At 39.9% G+C, this 18536-nt stretch overlaps 1 protein-coding gene across 2 annotated transcripts in view; it reads left to right on the plus strand.

The window, feature by feature from the left end:
- Positions 1 to 18536, plus strand: part of MAP2K1 (mitogen-activated protein kinase kinase 1) — a 43310-nt gene that overhangs the window by 16212 nt on the left and 8562 nt on the right. Inside the window, exons 1-6 of one of the 2 annotated variants that reach the window (XM_082488870.1) lie at positions 1387 to 1431; positions 1677 to 1887; positions 3766 to 3912; positions 7137 to 7214; positions 7746 to 7797; positions 17578 to 17702. In XM_082488870.1, the coding sequence (XP_082344996.1) occupies positions 1391 to 1431; positions 1677 to 1887; positions 3766 to 3912; positions 7137 to 7214; positions 7746 to 7797; positions 17578 to 17702 (654 nt within the window). In that variant the 5' untranslated portion in view covers positions 1387 to 1390. Of the gene's footprint in view, positions 1 to 1386; positions 1432 to 1676; positions 1888 to 3765; positions 3913 to 7136; positions 7215 to 7745; positions 7798 to 17577; positions 17703 to 18536 lie in introns of those variants that run through there. The other variant, XM_082488869.1, reaches the window with a different exon arrangement.

Consider the following 18536-nt stretch of genomic DNA (forward strand, 5'->3'; position numbering starts at 1 on the left):
TGCTTATAGGGGAATTTCTCATTGTGGATACTGTAGGATACTTGTTGTATGATTATATTCCAGTATGGTTATACTGGTATGAAGCATGGTACGAGGACAGAAATAGGAGTGTGTTTCTTTCTCCTTGTAGGATAGCCTGAAAATGAAGTATCTGCACCAGAATTAAATTATTTTTATACTAAGATAGAGACACAGTATTATAACTGCAGTTGAATAAGTACATAGACATTTACTATGTAAGACCGTTAAGGTTTTGAGCATCATTGCCAAATTACATTTGCCCTAGGTGAGCGTTTTGTGAAGCTTGCTCCCAAGTGTTGCCTAGTAATCTTATGCCTGGGCTGTTAAAACGTCAAAATAACAGACTGAACAGAACTCATCATTCCATCAAAGGTCTTACTCTGTTTCTTCTGCTTAACTTTTCTAAGCATTATCACTTCCTGGGTTAGCTTAGCAATTTCCATTGAGTCTGGGGGTTACTTGTCGTTGCTTCATGGAGAATCAACCTTGTATCTTCTCGACTGACCAGCACCTCGCTGGGCATTCAATGTCGTCTTGTACAGCATATTTTGAAAGTGGATATTTTATGAAGTGATGAATAGAAAGTTTTCTTGATTATTGGTGAAATCTAATCTTTTTATTTTAATGGAAGGTTGTTTAGGCTCTGGAGACATAGATTCTGTTTCTGAAGGTTTTTTATCGTAGCAACACTGTATTCCATGGGAACGTTGCATTAAATTTGGCTGAGCCAAACAAAAAAAGATACTTACTGTTAAATACTTACTCTTGCAGCAACTTACTGTTGCAGTTGGAAGTGGGAAACTTTAAATGGGCTGTTAAGTTGTCATGTTATTAGAGTGAAGCGTTTTCTTAGGATTTAAGTTATTAAAAAAAGTCTTCCAGGGAAACTGAGCTTCTGTCTGTAGTCCAAAATTTAACTACTGCTTAAAGTTTTGTATTTCTATTTTGTATTGCTTAATGATGTTAAACGTAGGTTTCTAGTAGATGTGCCCTTAAACAAAAGAAAAAGTGAGCTTAAAACCTTTGGGCTGTTTCTTTTCCTCAGCTAAACTAAAAAAGGCTTCTGTGTTTCCAGTGGCTGTGGGGGGAAAAAAACCAAACAAACATCTTTTTAATGCATGTTTGTTTGGCTGTGCTTTGTAACTTTTTACTGATATCTAAATAAGAAGCTTCTGAATGGATTATTAGTTATATAGTTATTTGTAAATCGGTAAATAAAACATTTAGACAAACACGGCAGGAAATTGCAACGCAATCCTTGACAACGTGAAACTAAAAATAGTGTGGAGTGATGTGCTGTGATTCATGATTCATCTCGGATCATAAATGCTGAGTCATTAAGCCACTCCTGTAGGTAGTGAAACTTAACATGCATGAGTTTGGACAGAACCTCAAAGATGGGGAAACCAGGTATCATCTCTGTGTTTGTCATTGTTTTATCTGGAATAAAATACTGTTTACTTAACTCAGAGTTCCAATAATGTACGTCTCATGGGGATGACTCTGCAAGTCAGGTCCTTCTAGATAATTTGTATAGGTGCAAAAGTGTAGTGGATTTAATCTCTGACCTCAATGCTGTATTGTTCTTCCTCTTGCAACACTGCTGGGTAAGATCAAACAGCTTAATAATCATCTGTTCTTTCTCTGTTGTACAGGACAAATTTGGAAGCACTTCAGAAGAAGCTGGAAGAACTCGAGTTGGATGAACAGCAGCGAAAGCGTCTCGAAGCTTTCCTTACCCAGAAACAAAAAGTTGGAGAGCTGAAGGATGATGACTTTGAGAAGATCAGTGAGCTGGGAGCAGGAAATGGTGGTGTGGTCTTCAAAGTCTCCCACAAACCTTCTGGTCTCATAATGGCAAGAAAGGTGAGTGCATCAAAAATAGGAACTTAGGGATGATTTTTATTAAGGAGGTTGTCTCTGATATAATACAGTGACTTTAGAGCAATAAGTGGTGTTGACACACACAAAAAAGACTGTTTAATGCCAACTTTGGGAGAAGTTGATGTCTCTCAAAAAGTAAGAAAGGTCACACATGCTTGTCCTAAACTTCCTGGTTTTTCAGAAATAGCGTCCTATGTGTCAGTAATGATAGGATAGGAATGCGTTCTCCCTTTTTTTTTTTTTCATATTTTTCTTTTCCCATTTTGAGAAATACAATATCAGCTGGGTATATGTGTTTTAAAGAAAAGTGGTAGACTTAGTAATGAGTAGAAGGCCTAAAAGAAGTTACTGAAAGGTATAAATTAGGGAAAAGTGACATTATCCTGTGTTCTGGGGCATAAGTTTAGAGGAATGGAAAAGGTACCACCTGTCCTAAGGTCTTCCTTCACAGCTGCAGACCAGTTATCTGGGTCTGGATGATACTGGAAAAAATGAGAACACAAAAAAAACTGAGAATGAAGAAATGCTTTGGAATACAGTGACACTTCCTGTTTTGTAGTTTCATCATGGGGTGCAGGTGGCTTCTGTGCAAAAAGGTACTTGTTCTTCTGGCAAGAGTATTTTTCAGTGATTCAGCTTTATGCTTTACAACCAGTAGCAGTTGTGACCTAGTTTTTAAGAGAACTGAGATTTATTTTTTCTTTCAAACTGAAATAGCTTGATGTTTTAATTCTTATGTTGTTTATGTGAGGAGATTCACTTTCTCTCAATATGCCTGGGACCCAAATCCAGTAAGGGAAGTGCATCTCTGATACTGCCTCATTATTTCCGTTTGGGTACCTCATGTCTCAGCTTTTGGTTGTGTGGTTGGTTTTTTTTTTTTTTAAGACTACACTGTCATCTTCAGCAAAACTAAAGTAAAACATGTATGCACTGATTTTAAGAAAAAAAAACACTCTCAGAACACTGACAGTTTGGAGAGAAGCAAAGAAAAATGCCTGCTTCTGAGGTGTGAGAACTGTGAAACATACAAATCGTGGAGGTTTTCTTGAACTAAATCGATTTAATTGATTTTTTTTTTTTTTTTTTTTTTACCTACTGTGGGTTTAACAGGAAATTTTGCCCAAATTCATTAATATTTGATGCAACTGAGATGTTTGCTGAACTGCAATTTTTCTTTCATATATTGACTAAAACTTGATTTCCGTAATGTCTCTTAATCTTTCACCAAAGACAGACACTTCTTGTATGAAATAAACAGTCTAGTGGAACGAAGTATTTTATGTAATCTCCCCTTTAGATTTAGATTCAGTTTGGGGAGTTTTGAATTTGGGCTCAGCTCATTCCTTCCACTGATGCTTTACAAACACCTGTGCAGGTATTTTTCAGCAGCTGCTTCTAAGTCAGTATGTCTTTGACACGTTTCCTTTAGATGTTTGTTCAGAGCTTTTCTTTGACGTAAAGAGCTTCAGTTTTTGAACTATGTGTAAAAAGAACCGAATAAGTGAAGAAAATGTGCTGGAACAAAAAATCCCTGACAGAAGTATTTTGTGAAGAGGTGGAAATCCCACGTTTTCATGGTTGCTGATGTTTAAACTTTCTCATGCTGTATTGTAGTGGTTTCCTTTCCCTTTGCTGCAAAGAAGACAAGGGCGGTTTATTTTACAGTTGAGTCACAGACTAGTTCTGGTTGGAAGGGGCCTTAGGAGGTCATGTGGTACAACCTCCTGCTCCAAGCAGTGTCAGCTACAAGATCAGAGCAGGCTGCTCAGGGCCTTATCCAGCCAGGTATTGAAAACCTCTCTGAACAACCTGTTCCTTCTGCCACGAAGAAAATAATGAGAGTGCATTATTTTACAGTTAATTCATCTGGAGATCAAGCCGGCTATTCGAAACCAGATCATTCGTGAGCTGCAAGTTCTGCATGAGTGCAACTCTCCATACATAGTGGGCTTTTATGGAGCTTTTTACAGTGATGGAGAAATCAGCATTTGCATGGAACATATGGTAGGTACCTATAAGTAAGTCTTAGCTTGAAATTATTAACAGACCATTATTGCAAAACCTGAGTGTCAGCAGGGCTTAAGTTCAGAAACTGTACCTTTCTGTATGAATAAAGAACCAAATACTGTGTTTCAGATTTACTCTTCAAACCTGAGGTTGGGATTGATATGAGCTGTTTTATCTCCTTCTCCAGTATTTGCTCTTCTGTAGTAGTTGAAACTGTACAAATGTAGCCTCCTAGTTGCTTCTCCTTTATCCGTGCTCCTTTCTGTTTTGTTTTATTTAAAAATATTTACCCAATTCGGCTACTTAGACACTTGTTCTGATTAGGGTTTAGTTTTGTTTTTATGTGGAATGGACCACATCCCTCTGATGCTACAGCTGTGTGGTCCTTAGTAGCTTTGATAATAAGAATCTGGTTTATTCTTATTTAGATTAATCCATATTTTGACTCCTTTTTTCGAAATTTTACAGAAAATGCAAACATAAAGAATAGTGCACAAGAAGTGAACAAGCCCAGAAGGATCTTGTACAACTTTTTTAATGCCAAAAATATTTTTAACCGTGTTTCATTTTAATGGAAAAGTACACATTCTTCTCGACATCTGTTTGCCTTTTTATATCCATATGGAGCCAAACACTAAAAGTAAATTTTCTGTAATTAAAGGTCAGTCAAATTTTTTGCCTCACTTGCTTAGTAGAGGATGTTTTCAATACTATGAAATACAATAAAGCTGAAGACCTTTTTATTTTTTTCCCAGAAAAAACTGTTTCTTTGGAGACAAATCTTATTTTTTCTGGAAACTACATGTGATTGTTTTAATGCTTCTCTGGTCTTCTGTTACGGAAATTTTTAGAAGAAATCGATGGTTGCCTAGGAACGAGTGATCATGATCCAGGTTTTAAGCATGTACTAGCCGAATGGAAGGTGTGCATACCTCAAAATACAAATGACTATTGGGAATTATAAAGAAGTTAGTTTCTCAAAATTGAAAAGAATTACCAAAAAATAGATGTTAAAAACGACTGTCTGGGCATTGTTTCAGAATAAATTATTAAATGTCACGAATGTGCACATCCGCAATCGCTAAAAGCGTGTATGTTAATGCATGCCAAAAGAGATGGTGGTGGTATGTAATAAAGTGTAGAAACAAAAGGCCTAAAGAATCTCAATTTACTTCTCAATGAGAAAACTAAGAGGAGCAATCAGGGTTTACAAGTTTCTAAGCAGGGAATGGTATTTGTGACAGCCGACATCCCTTCAATTTGAGAAGGCAGTATGAAATGTGGTATTTCGGTGCTGAAGCTGATCCAAGTCAGACTGGATACAAGATTTTACACATAGAACAATTGATCAGTAAGATATGAAGTAGAAAGGGAAGGCGAATTATTTAGAATGTAGTCTCAATGAAGCCATTAAGCTGTTGGCTTAATGCAGATCATTAGGTGGAAAGTTTTTGTCTCCTTTTGGATAAAAAAGTTAGATGAGAATCTCCATTGTCTTTTTTGTACATATCTTTCAGTTACTGCCAGTCAAAATTCTTATTTTTAGCAGTGAGTTACAAAACATAAGTACAAATATGAATAAAAAGTTGGAAGTGGAAAGGGCATAGAACTTGAAGATTTGAGTGTTTGATATTTTTAGGTACATAAATTCAAAATGAATGCATAACTTCGCTTAGCAGCAGGTATTTAATGGGCAAAAGGATTGAAGTCTGCTGCTGAAAGACGCTGAAGGTTGCAGCCAACACGAGACAATTGAATTGTATTCAGCCTCTTCTAGGACTGGAGGTAGCTCTTGGGGGGGGGGGGGGGGGGGGGGGGGGGGGGGGGGGCGGGCGGAATATGGATTTTTCTCTATGAGAACTTTAATATACTAGTGTCTCAGCAGAGACAGCTGTCCAGAAATGCAGACTGCTTATACAAGAGTTTTATATAGACTTTTTTCTGTTGGTGTATTTTTAATCAAGCACAGTCTATGTGGGTGTGTTTGTTTTTTTTTTTTTTAAAAATGATCAAATAAGTACTTATGCTTTGCTTTCCGTAAGACTTCTACATTTTTAGTCCTCAAATAATAAAAATTCGCATTCTAGCTTTTCTGTTCATGTGTATAAATGGTGATGGAAACTTCCAAAGGATAGGTGAAGGCAGAAGGCAGTGGCTTTCTCAAGTTAGACTTTTGTCTTGAGTACTGGGAGATGTCAAATGCTGATCGGGACAACAGAATATTGTTTTTTAGTTTGAAAAATAACTTTCTACTTTCTTGTTTGACTGTACATTCTCTATTCTAGAGAAACTAGAACTTATGTACGAGCTTATTGTTGAATCAGTTGCTGAAAATAAATGGTATTTTTTTTTTTTTTTACAGTTTTCCTTCTCAGGATCTCTTAGCAACAGTGGAATATATTTCACTTTGCTGGGAGTGCGTGTGCATGCATTCAATTTACTTAACCTAATAAGATTAGCAAGACACTTGCTTACCATGAAACTTTAAAAACATTTCTTCCTCTTTTGGCTCTCGGAGAGCTGTGCCAAATCAACCCTCCATCCTTGGAAGCTGACAGAGTCACCCTGGATATGCAGAACTAAGCGAGGCCAACTTTATCTGCGTAGGATCTCATCTGGGGGATGAGGGGAACAGGGATCTGCGTTTAATTATGATCACGGGGTGGCACTAGCATGCATTATATTCAGGAATAGAACTTGGTCTTTTCCAGTGTGATGAATTTTCATCCTTGTAAGTCAGGATCATACAGCCTTCTAGGCTTCTTCACTCCTCCTCACCCTGTCTTTGGAGAGGGAGACAGTATAGTGCGATGGCTGTAACAAGGAAAAAAAAAAAAAGCATGTTGTTGCATTGATCTGAAAGTTACAGAAATCTGTAAAATTCCTAATGTTTGGTCAACAGCTATTTGTGGACAGTACTTCCTTAGCAAGAGCCAAACCATGGAAATAATAGTATGGAAGATCATTGTGTGCAGTGTTTATTTGAGTGGATGTTGTTACTGGCCAAATGTTTGTTTAAAATAAACATGAAACTGACTAATCCCTACTGAGGAATGATTTATTATTTTTTTCAGGTATGTGCTGCCATAACAATGTTAAATTAAACATGAAAAGCAACAATTTTTTTTACCTCACCAAATTAAACAGGGCTGTAGTCTGAAGCCTAAAAGTGTTTTAGAGTAATTTGATTAAAGCTTGACTATTCAAACATTTATTCTTAGGATGGCGGCTCCTTGGATCAAGTACTGAAAAAGGCAGGAAGAATTCCAGAGCAGATACTGGGCAAAGTTAGCATTGCGGTAAGTGTGTTCGCCGCTCTCAAAGACTGGAAGTGGGTATATTTGTGTCTCAGTGTGGTAGTGCCGGATCTAAGAAGCTGCCGCCTCCGGACTGAAGGGTGTGGGAGAGAGAAATACTACTGGATTTTTAAGTGTGTTGCTTTCTTTTAAAAAGCAGTCTTTGTACATGTCATTATTTGGTAGCTGAGGGCATTGGAATGAGTAACCCATTCTATTGTGTTTACTTTGATTTTCCTGCTTCTGTATCAGCTGATTCTTCTGGGTAAGAACAGAATTAACATTTAATTAAGAAAACTTTGAATGTTACCTTTTCATATCTATTGTGCAACAAACTGTGTATGCAGACCTTCCAGTAAGGGTTCAGTTGATTCTGTTTTTCTAGTCTGAGCTGGAGGTACAAATTGAAGCAAAATACAGTGCAGTGATTATGCTTTGGGATTTCTGTTATGTTGCATTCTGTTGGAATTCTTGGACAAAGCATGCAATTATCTTTTCTGTTTCATAAATTGAAACTTTTTTATTTGTCTTTAGGTAATAAAAGGACTCACGTATCTGAGGGAAAAGCATAAAATAATGCACAGAGGTGAGAAAATTTTACATTGTAACTTTCTTGGAATATAACTTTTATTCAAGTTGAAATATGTACTCTTTCTATGACTGGTTCTTTGTGGTTCAATATGACTTTAGTTCAGAGAGGGTTTTTTTGGGTAGCGTAAGGCAAACTATTGTTTTATCTAAATCTCTTGCTATGTTTGTCACTTATCTTCAACTTCTGGTATCTTACTGCAGTTTATCTGGGTTTATAATCCATGCTTAAACCTGGTGTGCTCATTTATGTATGCGCATATGGAATTTCTGTGTGAGACTGCTTGCTGCCGGAGTGGCTTACCCGGTCGGGAGTACGTGCCAAGAGCTGAGAAACTAACTTGAGACCAGAAGTACTCCCTTTGCAGTGAAGACAGGAATATGTTGAAGGACCCAAGTGATTCAACTTCTCTTCCCCTTAAATGCCAAATGAGTTTTCCTGCATTTTCGGGGGGAGAAGAGCACTTTTTCAACACAAGGTGTGTTATGCACCTCTAGGTAAACACAGACAAGTACAGAAGCGAAGGCTGCAGTCTTGGACAGTGCTGTGCGCTGGAGTTGCGCTCTCCCATTTCTCCCTGCAGCAGTGGCACTTGAACAGAGTTTACCATTGCGTAGTGCAGCTGCAGTGAAGATGTTCCCCGTCTAGTATAGTTGTGGGCAGTACCTTCCTTAGAAATGTCAGCACTTAAAACCAGGCAACATGTGTGGAGTTAAGCTTTTCACATAGTTTCAATTCTGTGCTCAGTTAAGAGAGAAGTAGAAGCAGAAGACAATTAAGATACCTATGCATGGGTTTTTGTAATGGCATAATTATCTGTTAATGAAGAAAAATATATTAAAAAAGCATTGTCCAGCTGTGTCTTTCTTCATTGCAACTGCTAGTCTTCAGGTAGTAACAGATCTATTAAATGCAACAACAAAATCTTTGGAGAGATTGACGAAAACCTCTGACCTAAAATTAATTTGACAATTCGGTGTTCATTATTGCGATTAAAACTTTTAAAATAAAGTCACTATTTCTGTCAGCTGTCATAGATTCACATGCTATTTATAGACATCTATCATACAGAATTGCATCTCTTATACTACAGGGTTTTAAAAACACGGTGAAGCTGTGTAAAATGTCAGTTCTACACTCCTGGGGTCTTTAGTTACTTCAATATAAAATAAATGCCCTGCCTTATTTTCAGCTTATAGTTGCCCTTTTAAAATCCAGCTTTTTCATTAATCTGTTGTGTGTTCCATTAAACAAAAATGACACTTGATATGGTAAAGTAATAAATTCCACTGTTCCTGATGTGAGTGTAAATCAAAGACCAGAGCAGGGGCATCTCCTGGTTTTGTTTGAATGACACCACTCATCACAGTGATCATGCAATAGGTATAAACCACATACCAACTCTGAGTTTTGTACCATATGAGATCCATCTTCAACTTAAAAATACCTTCATCAGACACTAATGTGTCTAAGTTTATATTTGTTGGCCAGACCAAAGAGAGTGATTTGCAACCCTAGCTTGTACAGTCTGTTGTAGGATCACCTTACACATGAAGCAGACTGTGTTTATTACATGTTAGTGGTTTGGGTTTGTTTTTTTTAAATAATCAAATATAACTCTCTTCAGCAGAAAGGAAGCTGGAAGTAGATTCTGTAAAGATTTCTTGTGGTAGTTGCAAAGTCATTTGTCTCCCCTGAGACCATAAGGGAGACTGCTGGTAAAGAGATTGTCTTATTTTAGGGAGTACTGGAAGAGTGACTGTTGTATCTTGAAGTTCTCAATTCAGCCACAGCAATGCTTTGTTAGCGTATTGGTTGCTTTGGGTTTTGTTTTTTTTAGGTGGTTCTTGCTCAGCTGCCTGCTGAAACAGTATTTAAAAAAAAAAAAAAAAACCAAACAAAACCCAAACAACCTGTTTTTAAACAGGTTTACAATCTGTAAACCTGATAAATCCAAAATAAAGCCCTTCTGATCCTTGTTTAAGTGCAGCTTAACCACACAGCATTGGCTACGTCAGAGGTTACACTTTAAGTGCATGGACCAACAAAAGTTCCTATTCTACATTGCTTCCAGTGTTATTGGATTGAATGTAGCCTGCAGTGTAAAATTCCATGTACAAATTGCAATTTTTATTTTTTCAGCTCAATTGTCATGCTCTGTGCTCTGACAGCATCAGGAATACAAGCTTCAGAAACTGTCATTGAAATGTGTGATGTCTGGTGAAGTGGGAGCTGAAATGGCATTTTGGAAGCTGACCATAGCTAGGGCTAGCAGCTAAAACAAAAACCAGTCAGAACAACATTTCCATCTCTTGATGTGTGGAGCCAAACTTGCTCATCTCTTGACATATGGAGCAAAACTTGCTGGCTCCTATCTTTGATACTTTCCACCAGCCTGTCTGTTTTACAGGTTACCCTTTGTGCATTATTTGTAGAGCCTCATATGTAGGTTGGACCTCATAGAATCATAGAATGGTTTGGGTTGGAAGAGACCTTGAAGACCATCTAGTTCCGCTCCCTCCCCCCAGCCCAGGCTGCTCCCAGCCCCGTCCAACCCGGCCTTGAACCCCTCCAGGGATGGGGCAGCCACAGCTCCTCGGGGCACCCTGCGCCAGGGGCTCACCACCCGCACGGGGACACATTTCTTCCTCATACCTCATCTAAACCTGCCCTCTTCCAGTTTAAAACTGTTAAGCCATGTCCTGTCACTAAGCTGGTACACTAGACTGAGCTGCTACAGGTTACCACAGAATGGTAGGAGTTGGAAGGGCCCTCTGGAGCTCCCCCAGTGCCACCCCCTGCCAGAGCAGGGGCACCTCCAGCAGTGGCACAGGACATGTCCAGGCGGGTTTGGAATGGCTCCAGAGGGGGAGACACCCCCTCCCCCCTCTGGGCGGCTGTGCCAGTGCTCTGCTGCCCGCACAGGAGAGAAGTCCCTCCTCAGGATGAGATGGAACTTCCTATGTTCAAGTTTGCCTGTTGCCTCTTGTCCCTTATCTTAGTTGAGGAGGGCCCTGTCAGCTTCCCGCATGTCAGATTTAGGAGCAAGGTACTGTCCTGCAGTGTGCAGTTTTCTTCTGGAGCTTGACCAATGCCCAACTGCATACTGCCTGTGGTGGTGTGTGGGACTCGTTGTAGGTTCGGTGCTATTTAATGTTGTCAGAACATGCTTAGATAAAACATAACGTGGCTTCAAAATTCAAGAATGCGATTGTAAATGTATTGAATTCTCTGCTATTCGATCCATTAGATGCTTGGCCTTTTTGTAATTTTTTTTTTAAAAGTGTGTTACATCATCATTTTACTGTCTTTCTTAGGCTTTTTAAATTTCATGTATATTAAGAACTCTTGGAGTCATATGGCCCTGGATTAAGGGTTGCTACCTAGTGAAGCCAAAACAAAGCCGGGTCTGTAGTATAAGAACGTCAGGTGCAGGTGAAGCTTTTTCTGGCAAAGTTACGCTTTTCCTCTTTCTTTAGTCCCAGCTGAAATAAATAGTACTAGTAAAAGCACTCTTCTCCTGGTATAGCTGTATCAGCATTATTTTTGGTGACACAACTATAATAATTGGAGATTTTTGTGGTTTATTTCTCTAGCCCCTATAGTTTGCCCTCAGCGATTAGCTAGCACAGCACTGACACAGTGTGACCAACATCTGACACGTACCGTTTGTTCTCACTCATCCTGTCCCTGGGGGAAAACGTGTGCGATGAGTTGGCTTGGGTTTTAGTAAGGGGTTTTGGTTTTGTGTTGGGGTGAGAGTGGGAGACTTAAATGAAGCGATGTGCTCACTAAACAGTAGTACGTAGCAACATAAGGCAAAAAAAGCCCCTTGTTCTTAAATCTACAAGAGCAAGGCTTGTGAGAACTCATTTTTCAGGGAGGAATTAATTCTGTTTCTGTGTTTTATTAGTTGTGACACTGCAATATCAGCAATAGTTTGTAATAGTGACCTGGCCATTGTGATTACCAGGAAAAGCAGAAGTATGATACTCTTGAACATCTTCTAACAGTAAGATGCAAATGTGAGTTTATATCTTTTTATTTTAAAAAGGAGCTGTTTCAAAACAGCTGTATTGCCTACCCAGCAAATAAACACACCGTTCTCAGTATTTTTCATAGTTGTGGGGTTTTTGTTAGGTGGTTTGGGTTTTTTTGTGATGTGAGGCTGCAAACTAACACTTGGGGGTGGAGGAATCTGTGTATGGGATCCCTCCTTTAAAACTCGTAGGCATCCAGCTTGCTTTTTCATTTCTCAACTAGTCTCACCCATTGATGTAGATTTTATAAATTGAGTGTTCGTGTCACTGTTTTTGTTGCACTGTCTAAATCTGGGGAAGAAAAATCAGTTTAAATCAAGTTGTCGGAAGCTTCAGGTAATGCTTTGTTTGTCTAATTTTTAGTGTTCTAATGAACTGTTGAATAGAGTAAGTGCATACAGCATGTTTTAAGATGACCTATTTTTCTTGGGCTATGCAACCTCATCAAAGCACTAGTTTTAAGATAAGAGATTGAATACTCTCTTTGAGTAGAGTGGTGAAGGTCTGTATGTTGTAGTGGATGGCAGTTGAGGATGGTTAGTGCAACTGAGATTCCAGCATTATTGTGGGGCGGTAAAACAAAGGACTTCACCACAGAGCAAAAATTCACAGGAGTGTCTTGCAGGGTAAAGATTCTGAAAAGAATATATTTTAATGTAATGATGGGCAGAAGCTAGCACGCAGCATTCTGAATGCGAGAGACTGCTGTTAGACAAATAATAATGCTGACCTGAAAGAAAAGAATAAAAAACACATCAGCCAAACTTGTCAGTGATGCATGTCCTTGGAGGTAACAACAATCACAAAGGACTGCAAAAAACCAAACAGAATATGGTGGCTGCTCAACATCAGCTTCAGCTTAAACTGCTTCCACGCACAAGATCTATCCTGGACTAACTGTGACCTCTGGGGAAAAGTATTTGCTTGTCATTACAGACAGCTCAAAGAAGTTGTCATTAGGGCTTATTAAGGAAGGAATGGAACATACAGTCTTTTTATAGACTGTTAACTCATCTGGACTGCCATGCTTTGTTTTAGTCTTCTCTGAGAAGACATGCTAGAAATTGCAAAACTTCTGAAAGACCGACTGGTGGGATGCAAAGCAGGGACAGAAGAGGAAGGGACAAGGAGCGTGACTGTGGTAGATGTTTTCATTATTATTTCCTATTCTGTTAAATAAAGATATTTGTAACAAAGAATGTTATAGAAAATGCTGCTTTGACAGTGCCATTTACCTTTGTGGTTAATAACAGAAGGCACTAAATGACAAATAGGAGTGTTGATCTGCTTTGAGGATAGGAAGGCTCTACAGAGGGATCTGGACAGGCCGGACCGATGGGCCGAGGCCAGTGGTGTGAGGTTCCACAAGGCCAAGTGCCGGGTCCTGCACTTGGGTCACAATAACCCTGTGCAGTGCATCAGGCGTGGGGCAAAGTGGCTGGAAAGCTGCCTGGCAGAAGAGGACCTGAGGAGGTTGGTCAACAGAAGGCTGAGTATGAGCCAGCGGTGTGCCCAGGTGGCCAAGAAGGCCAACAGCATCCTGGCCTGTATGAGGAATAGTGTGGCCAGCAGGACAGGGGAAGCGATCATCCTCCTGTACTCAGCACTGGTGAGGCCCCACCTCGAGTGCTGCCTTCAGTTTTGGGCCCCTCACTGCAAGACAGACATAGAGGTGCTGGAGCGAGTCCAGAGAGGGGCAATGGAGCTGGTGAGGGGTCTGGAGCACACTTCTGGTGAGGAGCGGCTGAGGGCCCTGGGGGTGTTCAGCCCGGAGAAGAGGGGGCTGAGAGGAGACCTTCTTGCTCTCTACAGCTCCCTGAAAGGAGGGTGCAGAGAGGTGGCAGGTCGGTCTCTTCTCCCAAGTAACAAGTGATAGGAGAAGAGGAAACAGCTTCAAGTTGTGCCAGGGGAGATTTAGGGTGGATATTAGGAAAAATTTCTTTGCTGAAAGAGTTATCAAACACTGGAACAGGCTGCCCAGGGAAGTGGTGGAATCAAAATCCCTGGAGGTATTTAAAAGATGGGTAGATGTGGTGGTTTTGGCAGTGTCAGGTTGATGGTTGGACTTGATCTTAAAGGTCCCTTCCAACTCAGATGATTCTATGACAAGGAAAGAAATGTCCTGTGACAAAGTCTGTTGCTGCAGGTTATTTTTTTTTGTTTTGTCTCTGGATGAATAAAAATCCTATAAGTTAATCCGAACATAATTTTAGTTCTTTTTGAGCACAGTCTTGAGTGTAATTTTTTCTGGAAAGTCTCCTCTTGCGTAGAAAGTGCTTTGTAAGATTTCTGAACTGCAATTGCAGCCTGACAGGATAGGAGGTACCACACAGCGGGGATGCTGTCAATGCTCTGTTCTTGTGTGTTAGTTTTGGATTATTTTCATGACATCCTGCCTTGGGAAATTAAAATTGATTGGAAGATGCCAATAATGTGCTGCAAGACAAATATGTTCTCAAGTGCCTGGCTACTCAGTAACTTCTGAACAAAAGAAATTCTTGCCTGATGTTATGATAATGCCCAGGGCCACCTTTCTTTTGGAATGAACTGGGTTTGTGCCTGTCAGGGGAGAGAGCAGGGCTCAGGCAGAGGAGACGCCTCTTACAGAGATTACAAAGAGGCATGCTGTAAATCCTGGAACCTTCTCTGTGTTATAACTAGCTCCCTTTTCAGTGTCATGTATTCATCCCTCTGGACTGACTTCTCTAGAATGGCACAGCTCTGTTTCTGGGTTGTCTGGGATGATACATGAAATGTCCTTTCGTTTTCTTTAAAACTTAAATATATCACTTATGGAGCATACTTGGTCTTCCTTTCTAGATTTGTTGGTTTCTTGCAAGTTACTGCATATATTTTGAAGGATGCCTTGGCATTCCTGTTCCATTTGGCAATAAAAATCTCTGGTTTCCAGAGAAACTGCTTAAGTGCTCAGACACTCTGGATTTAAAATAGCATAGCGTGCTACGTTCAGAGGGGTGGAAAGACAGCAGCGTTCCAAACATCACACGGTGATCACACTGGGCACCTTGCGAGGAAAACGAAAACGATAAGGGAAAGGCAAGGTTTATTTAAAACTCCAATGAGGAGTCGTGATTTGCTGTGCTATTGTAAGAAAGTTACATTGTGGGATTATCAGCTAGAGAAACACTGAAGGTAAAAGTCAAGTCCTTGAAAGACCGGGTGGATCCTGGAGCATGTATGATACTTATAAAGTGAATGTCATTTGGTTCACTGACAGTGGAACGCTAATTTTTTTTTTGCCATTTAATTATGAACACGAACTATTAATGAGCTGTAGAGATAAGTAAGGATTTAGGTCTTTGTTCTGAATTGAACCAGTAGATGTGCATAGCTAAGCAGTACAAATCGAAAGGCCATACCTCTAACTTGTTCAGGCTCTGCACTGCTTCCAGTGTATTTTGCAAAGGTTCTATTCCCCACCTTGCTTTTACACAGAACTCCGGGTGAAGGTTCCTGTGTAGCTGGGAACCTCTCATCTCTGCTGCCTACTTCACTGCACCAACACCTGCTTGGTTTGTGTTTTTTTTTTTGTTGTTGTTGGTTGGTTTTTCCTGCTGGAATTTTAAACTCCTAGACTGGATTCTTCCTTTTCATTGTGAAGTGTGCTTGTGGTGAGGTCTCTACAAGCAGGTATAACTTGCAGAAGGTTCAGTTGTCTGCCCAGACAGCCTCTAAAATCTCTTTACTGGAGCCCTGCTCTGGGTTAACCAGCACGTAACGTTCCGTTTCCTGCCTGGTAGACAGCTCCACGAACTGCCCAGTCCCTCTGCTGCTCTTACAGGAGGAAAATCTATGGAGGAGAGCGATATTTATAAGGAGTTCCTTTCCTAGTGATGGGGAACTAAAAGTAGTACACACAAAATACGTGTCCGTATTCTTCCCCCTTCATAAGGAGGAAGACTGTACCTGGCAAAAGCAGCTGTTTTTTTTGGGTTGGGTTTTTTTTCAATATGAAAGATGATGTGCAACGGCATGGCTTCCTCCGTGTTAAGATGAGGGAGTAGTGTGTGTTTGATCAGTGTGGATTTTCTACGGGCTGATGCTCGTTCCAAGTACAGTGGACAGGCTGTGAGCTCGCTGTCCTGTAGCTGAGCCTAGAACTTGTGTATGCACTAATCGGCACGAAGCACTGTTTCCAGGGTGCCTGAACACTTTTAGTTACCTGCAAGGTGATGTCAGGAACCAGAAGGTGTAGTCACAATTTCCAAAAGCAGGTAACTTTATTCAAGCTTTGCTTTGTTCTTTAAAAGGGGTCTGGGGGGAGAAACAGCTAAAACAGTTTTGTCTTCGTTTCCAATCTCCATGGATCTTGTGCAGTGAGGCATAACCTTCTGCACGGAGATCTTTTTCCAGTGATGAGCAGTCACATTAGTATCATCTTTCCAGTGACATCCCGTCGACATCACAAACTAAGGTCAGTTCTGCGGTCACTGCAATGAAAGCTGCTTGGAATATATTTGTGTTTAAAAGTGAAAAGCTATTGAAAATATGCTACAGGCTATAGACTTCTGGATCTGCTCTTCAATAGCAGAGTCTGAAGTGAAATTCTGATAGGTTGAGCTGATCTTTCTTCAAAACTAATTTTTAGTACCCTTTTTTCCTGTAGCATTACTTTGCAGATGTGAGCTGTTGATTATTTATCTCAATAATGCATTTGTAATGACCAGCTAAGCAGCAAGATACATTAAAAAAACCAACCTTCTTACAGCTATAAAAGAAATACTAAGCAATCGTTCTCTGTACCTTTGCATTCCAAATGGCTGTTATTAGTTGCTTAGCTACCAGTGACCCTTATTAAATTTCCATTTAGAAAAAGTGATGAATTCAATATCATGAGTGGGTTCTATCGCAGGTAAACGATCTTCAAGTACTTTAACTGCAGCATTTCAATAAAAGGATAATTATTTTTTTCAGATCTTAAAAAAAAAAAAAAAAAAACAAAAAAAAACCCCACAAAACTAACCAACCAAAACCAAGACCACCCCCCAAAAAAAACCCAAACAAAGCCCAGAACAGCAAGAACACGCTCCAAGAACTGCTTTGCTGTAGGATCATTTATGCTTATGTACATATGAAGCCTAAGTTCGGGATAATGGTGTGGCTGCCATGGTTCATTGACCTTTGTAAAATAAATATGTGGGGCCTCTGTATTGATTAGAGGTCCCATCCCTGGAGGTGTTCAAGGCCGGGCTGGACATGGCCTTGGGCAGCCTGGTCTAGTGGGAGGTGTCCCTGCCTATGGCAGGGGGGTTGGAACTCGATGATCTTCAAGGTCCTTTCCAACCTAAACCATTCTATGATGATTCTATGATTATTTCTAGGCAAAGAGCAGCATTAAAGAGGAGGTATGCTGACATGTACTTTAAAGTTTATCTCAAATGTTAGTCATTGCAAGGAAGATGTAGGTGCCCAAACTTAATATTTGAAAGCCAAGAAACAGGGTGAAATCAAAACTTAATTAACAGCCTTTTTGTACTTGTGATTAAAAAAAATTTCTTTTTGTTTATCTGTATGTAAATGGAGAGTCTGTGAAATGGGCCTGAGCAGGGAACCAAATCTCTTCTCTGAGGATTCCCAGAGAAGGGATAGAGTTGTGTCATAGTTAGAAGGGAAACAAAGGGAGACACGTGGTAACTCTCACCTGTCATGTTACTTTCATTGTCAAATTTCCTATTTTATCTATTATAAATATAAATCATCCATTCATTTTTTCCAGATGTTAAACCATCTAACATTTTGGTAAACTCTAGAGGGGAAATCAAGCTTTGTGATTTTGGTGTCAGTGGACAACTGATAGATTCTATGGCAAACTCGTTTGTTGGCACACGCTCCTACATGTCTGTAAGTACAGATTTTATAGCTTTTAGTTTACTATACATTATGGTAGAGTTATCATAATTCCAGTAATCAAACAAGAAAACAACTATTGCCGTTACTACTGCTGTTGATAGTTCAGCACTTCCTGCATTCCAGGAACGTTCCAGTATCATATCAGACTGCGTGTGGGGGGTAAAGAACTGTTGCAAGAAAAGGCAAGCAACTTGAAATGTTTTATAGCACTACAAAAGAGAAGCAATTGTGTCTACATTGCAGTATCTAATTGGTTAATGTACTTGGGTTTTGTATACATGTGTCTCCGAAAAAGCCCAGTATTTATGGTTTGCTTTCCTTACTAAGTGTGGTTCTCTTTCCACTCCAGCGTTTTGCTGCGGTCACTTATGTAGGCAAGCTGCTGCCTGGCTAGTGAGGCTGTTGTGACTGCTCCTGCGAACCCAACAGCAACAAGAGAGAGCGTGGGGAGTGGCTCCTGTGGACAAGGCCACAGCAGCTAATCTGAGGCTCCTTACAGGGTGTTCTTTATTCCTGCATATGAGGAATACCTTGAAACTTGCCCTTCAGATGAATTCTTTGCATTACGTGGAAGTCACAGTTAATGGAAATAACAGGTCTCTTATTCTAATGTACTCACCTTGTTCAGAGTACAACCAATTAATCATACAGTCAGAGCGTTCGGAGATTCTGCTGTAGGATTGAAACTGTGTGGGCTTAAACTGAAAGGAAAAAAGCCTAATAATATTGCTTCTGCTCAGCATTGGACCTGCATTTCAACATCAAAGACAGTATTCTCTTTTTTGTCATTTAATATTGGTAACATACTTAAAATTCTGGCTTATG

The sequence above is a fragment of the Vanellus vanellus genome (genome assembly GCF_965231255.1).
Source record: "Vanellus vanellus genome assembly, chromosome: 11".
Classification (NCBI taxonomy): Eukaryota; Metazoa; Chordata; class Aves; order Charadriiformes; family Charadriidae; genus Vanellus; species Vanellus vanellus.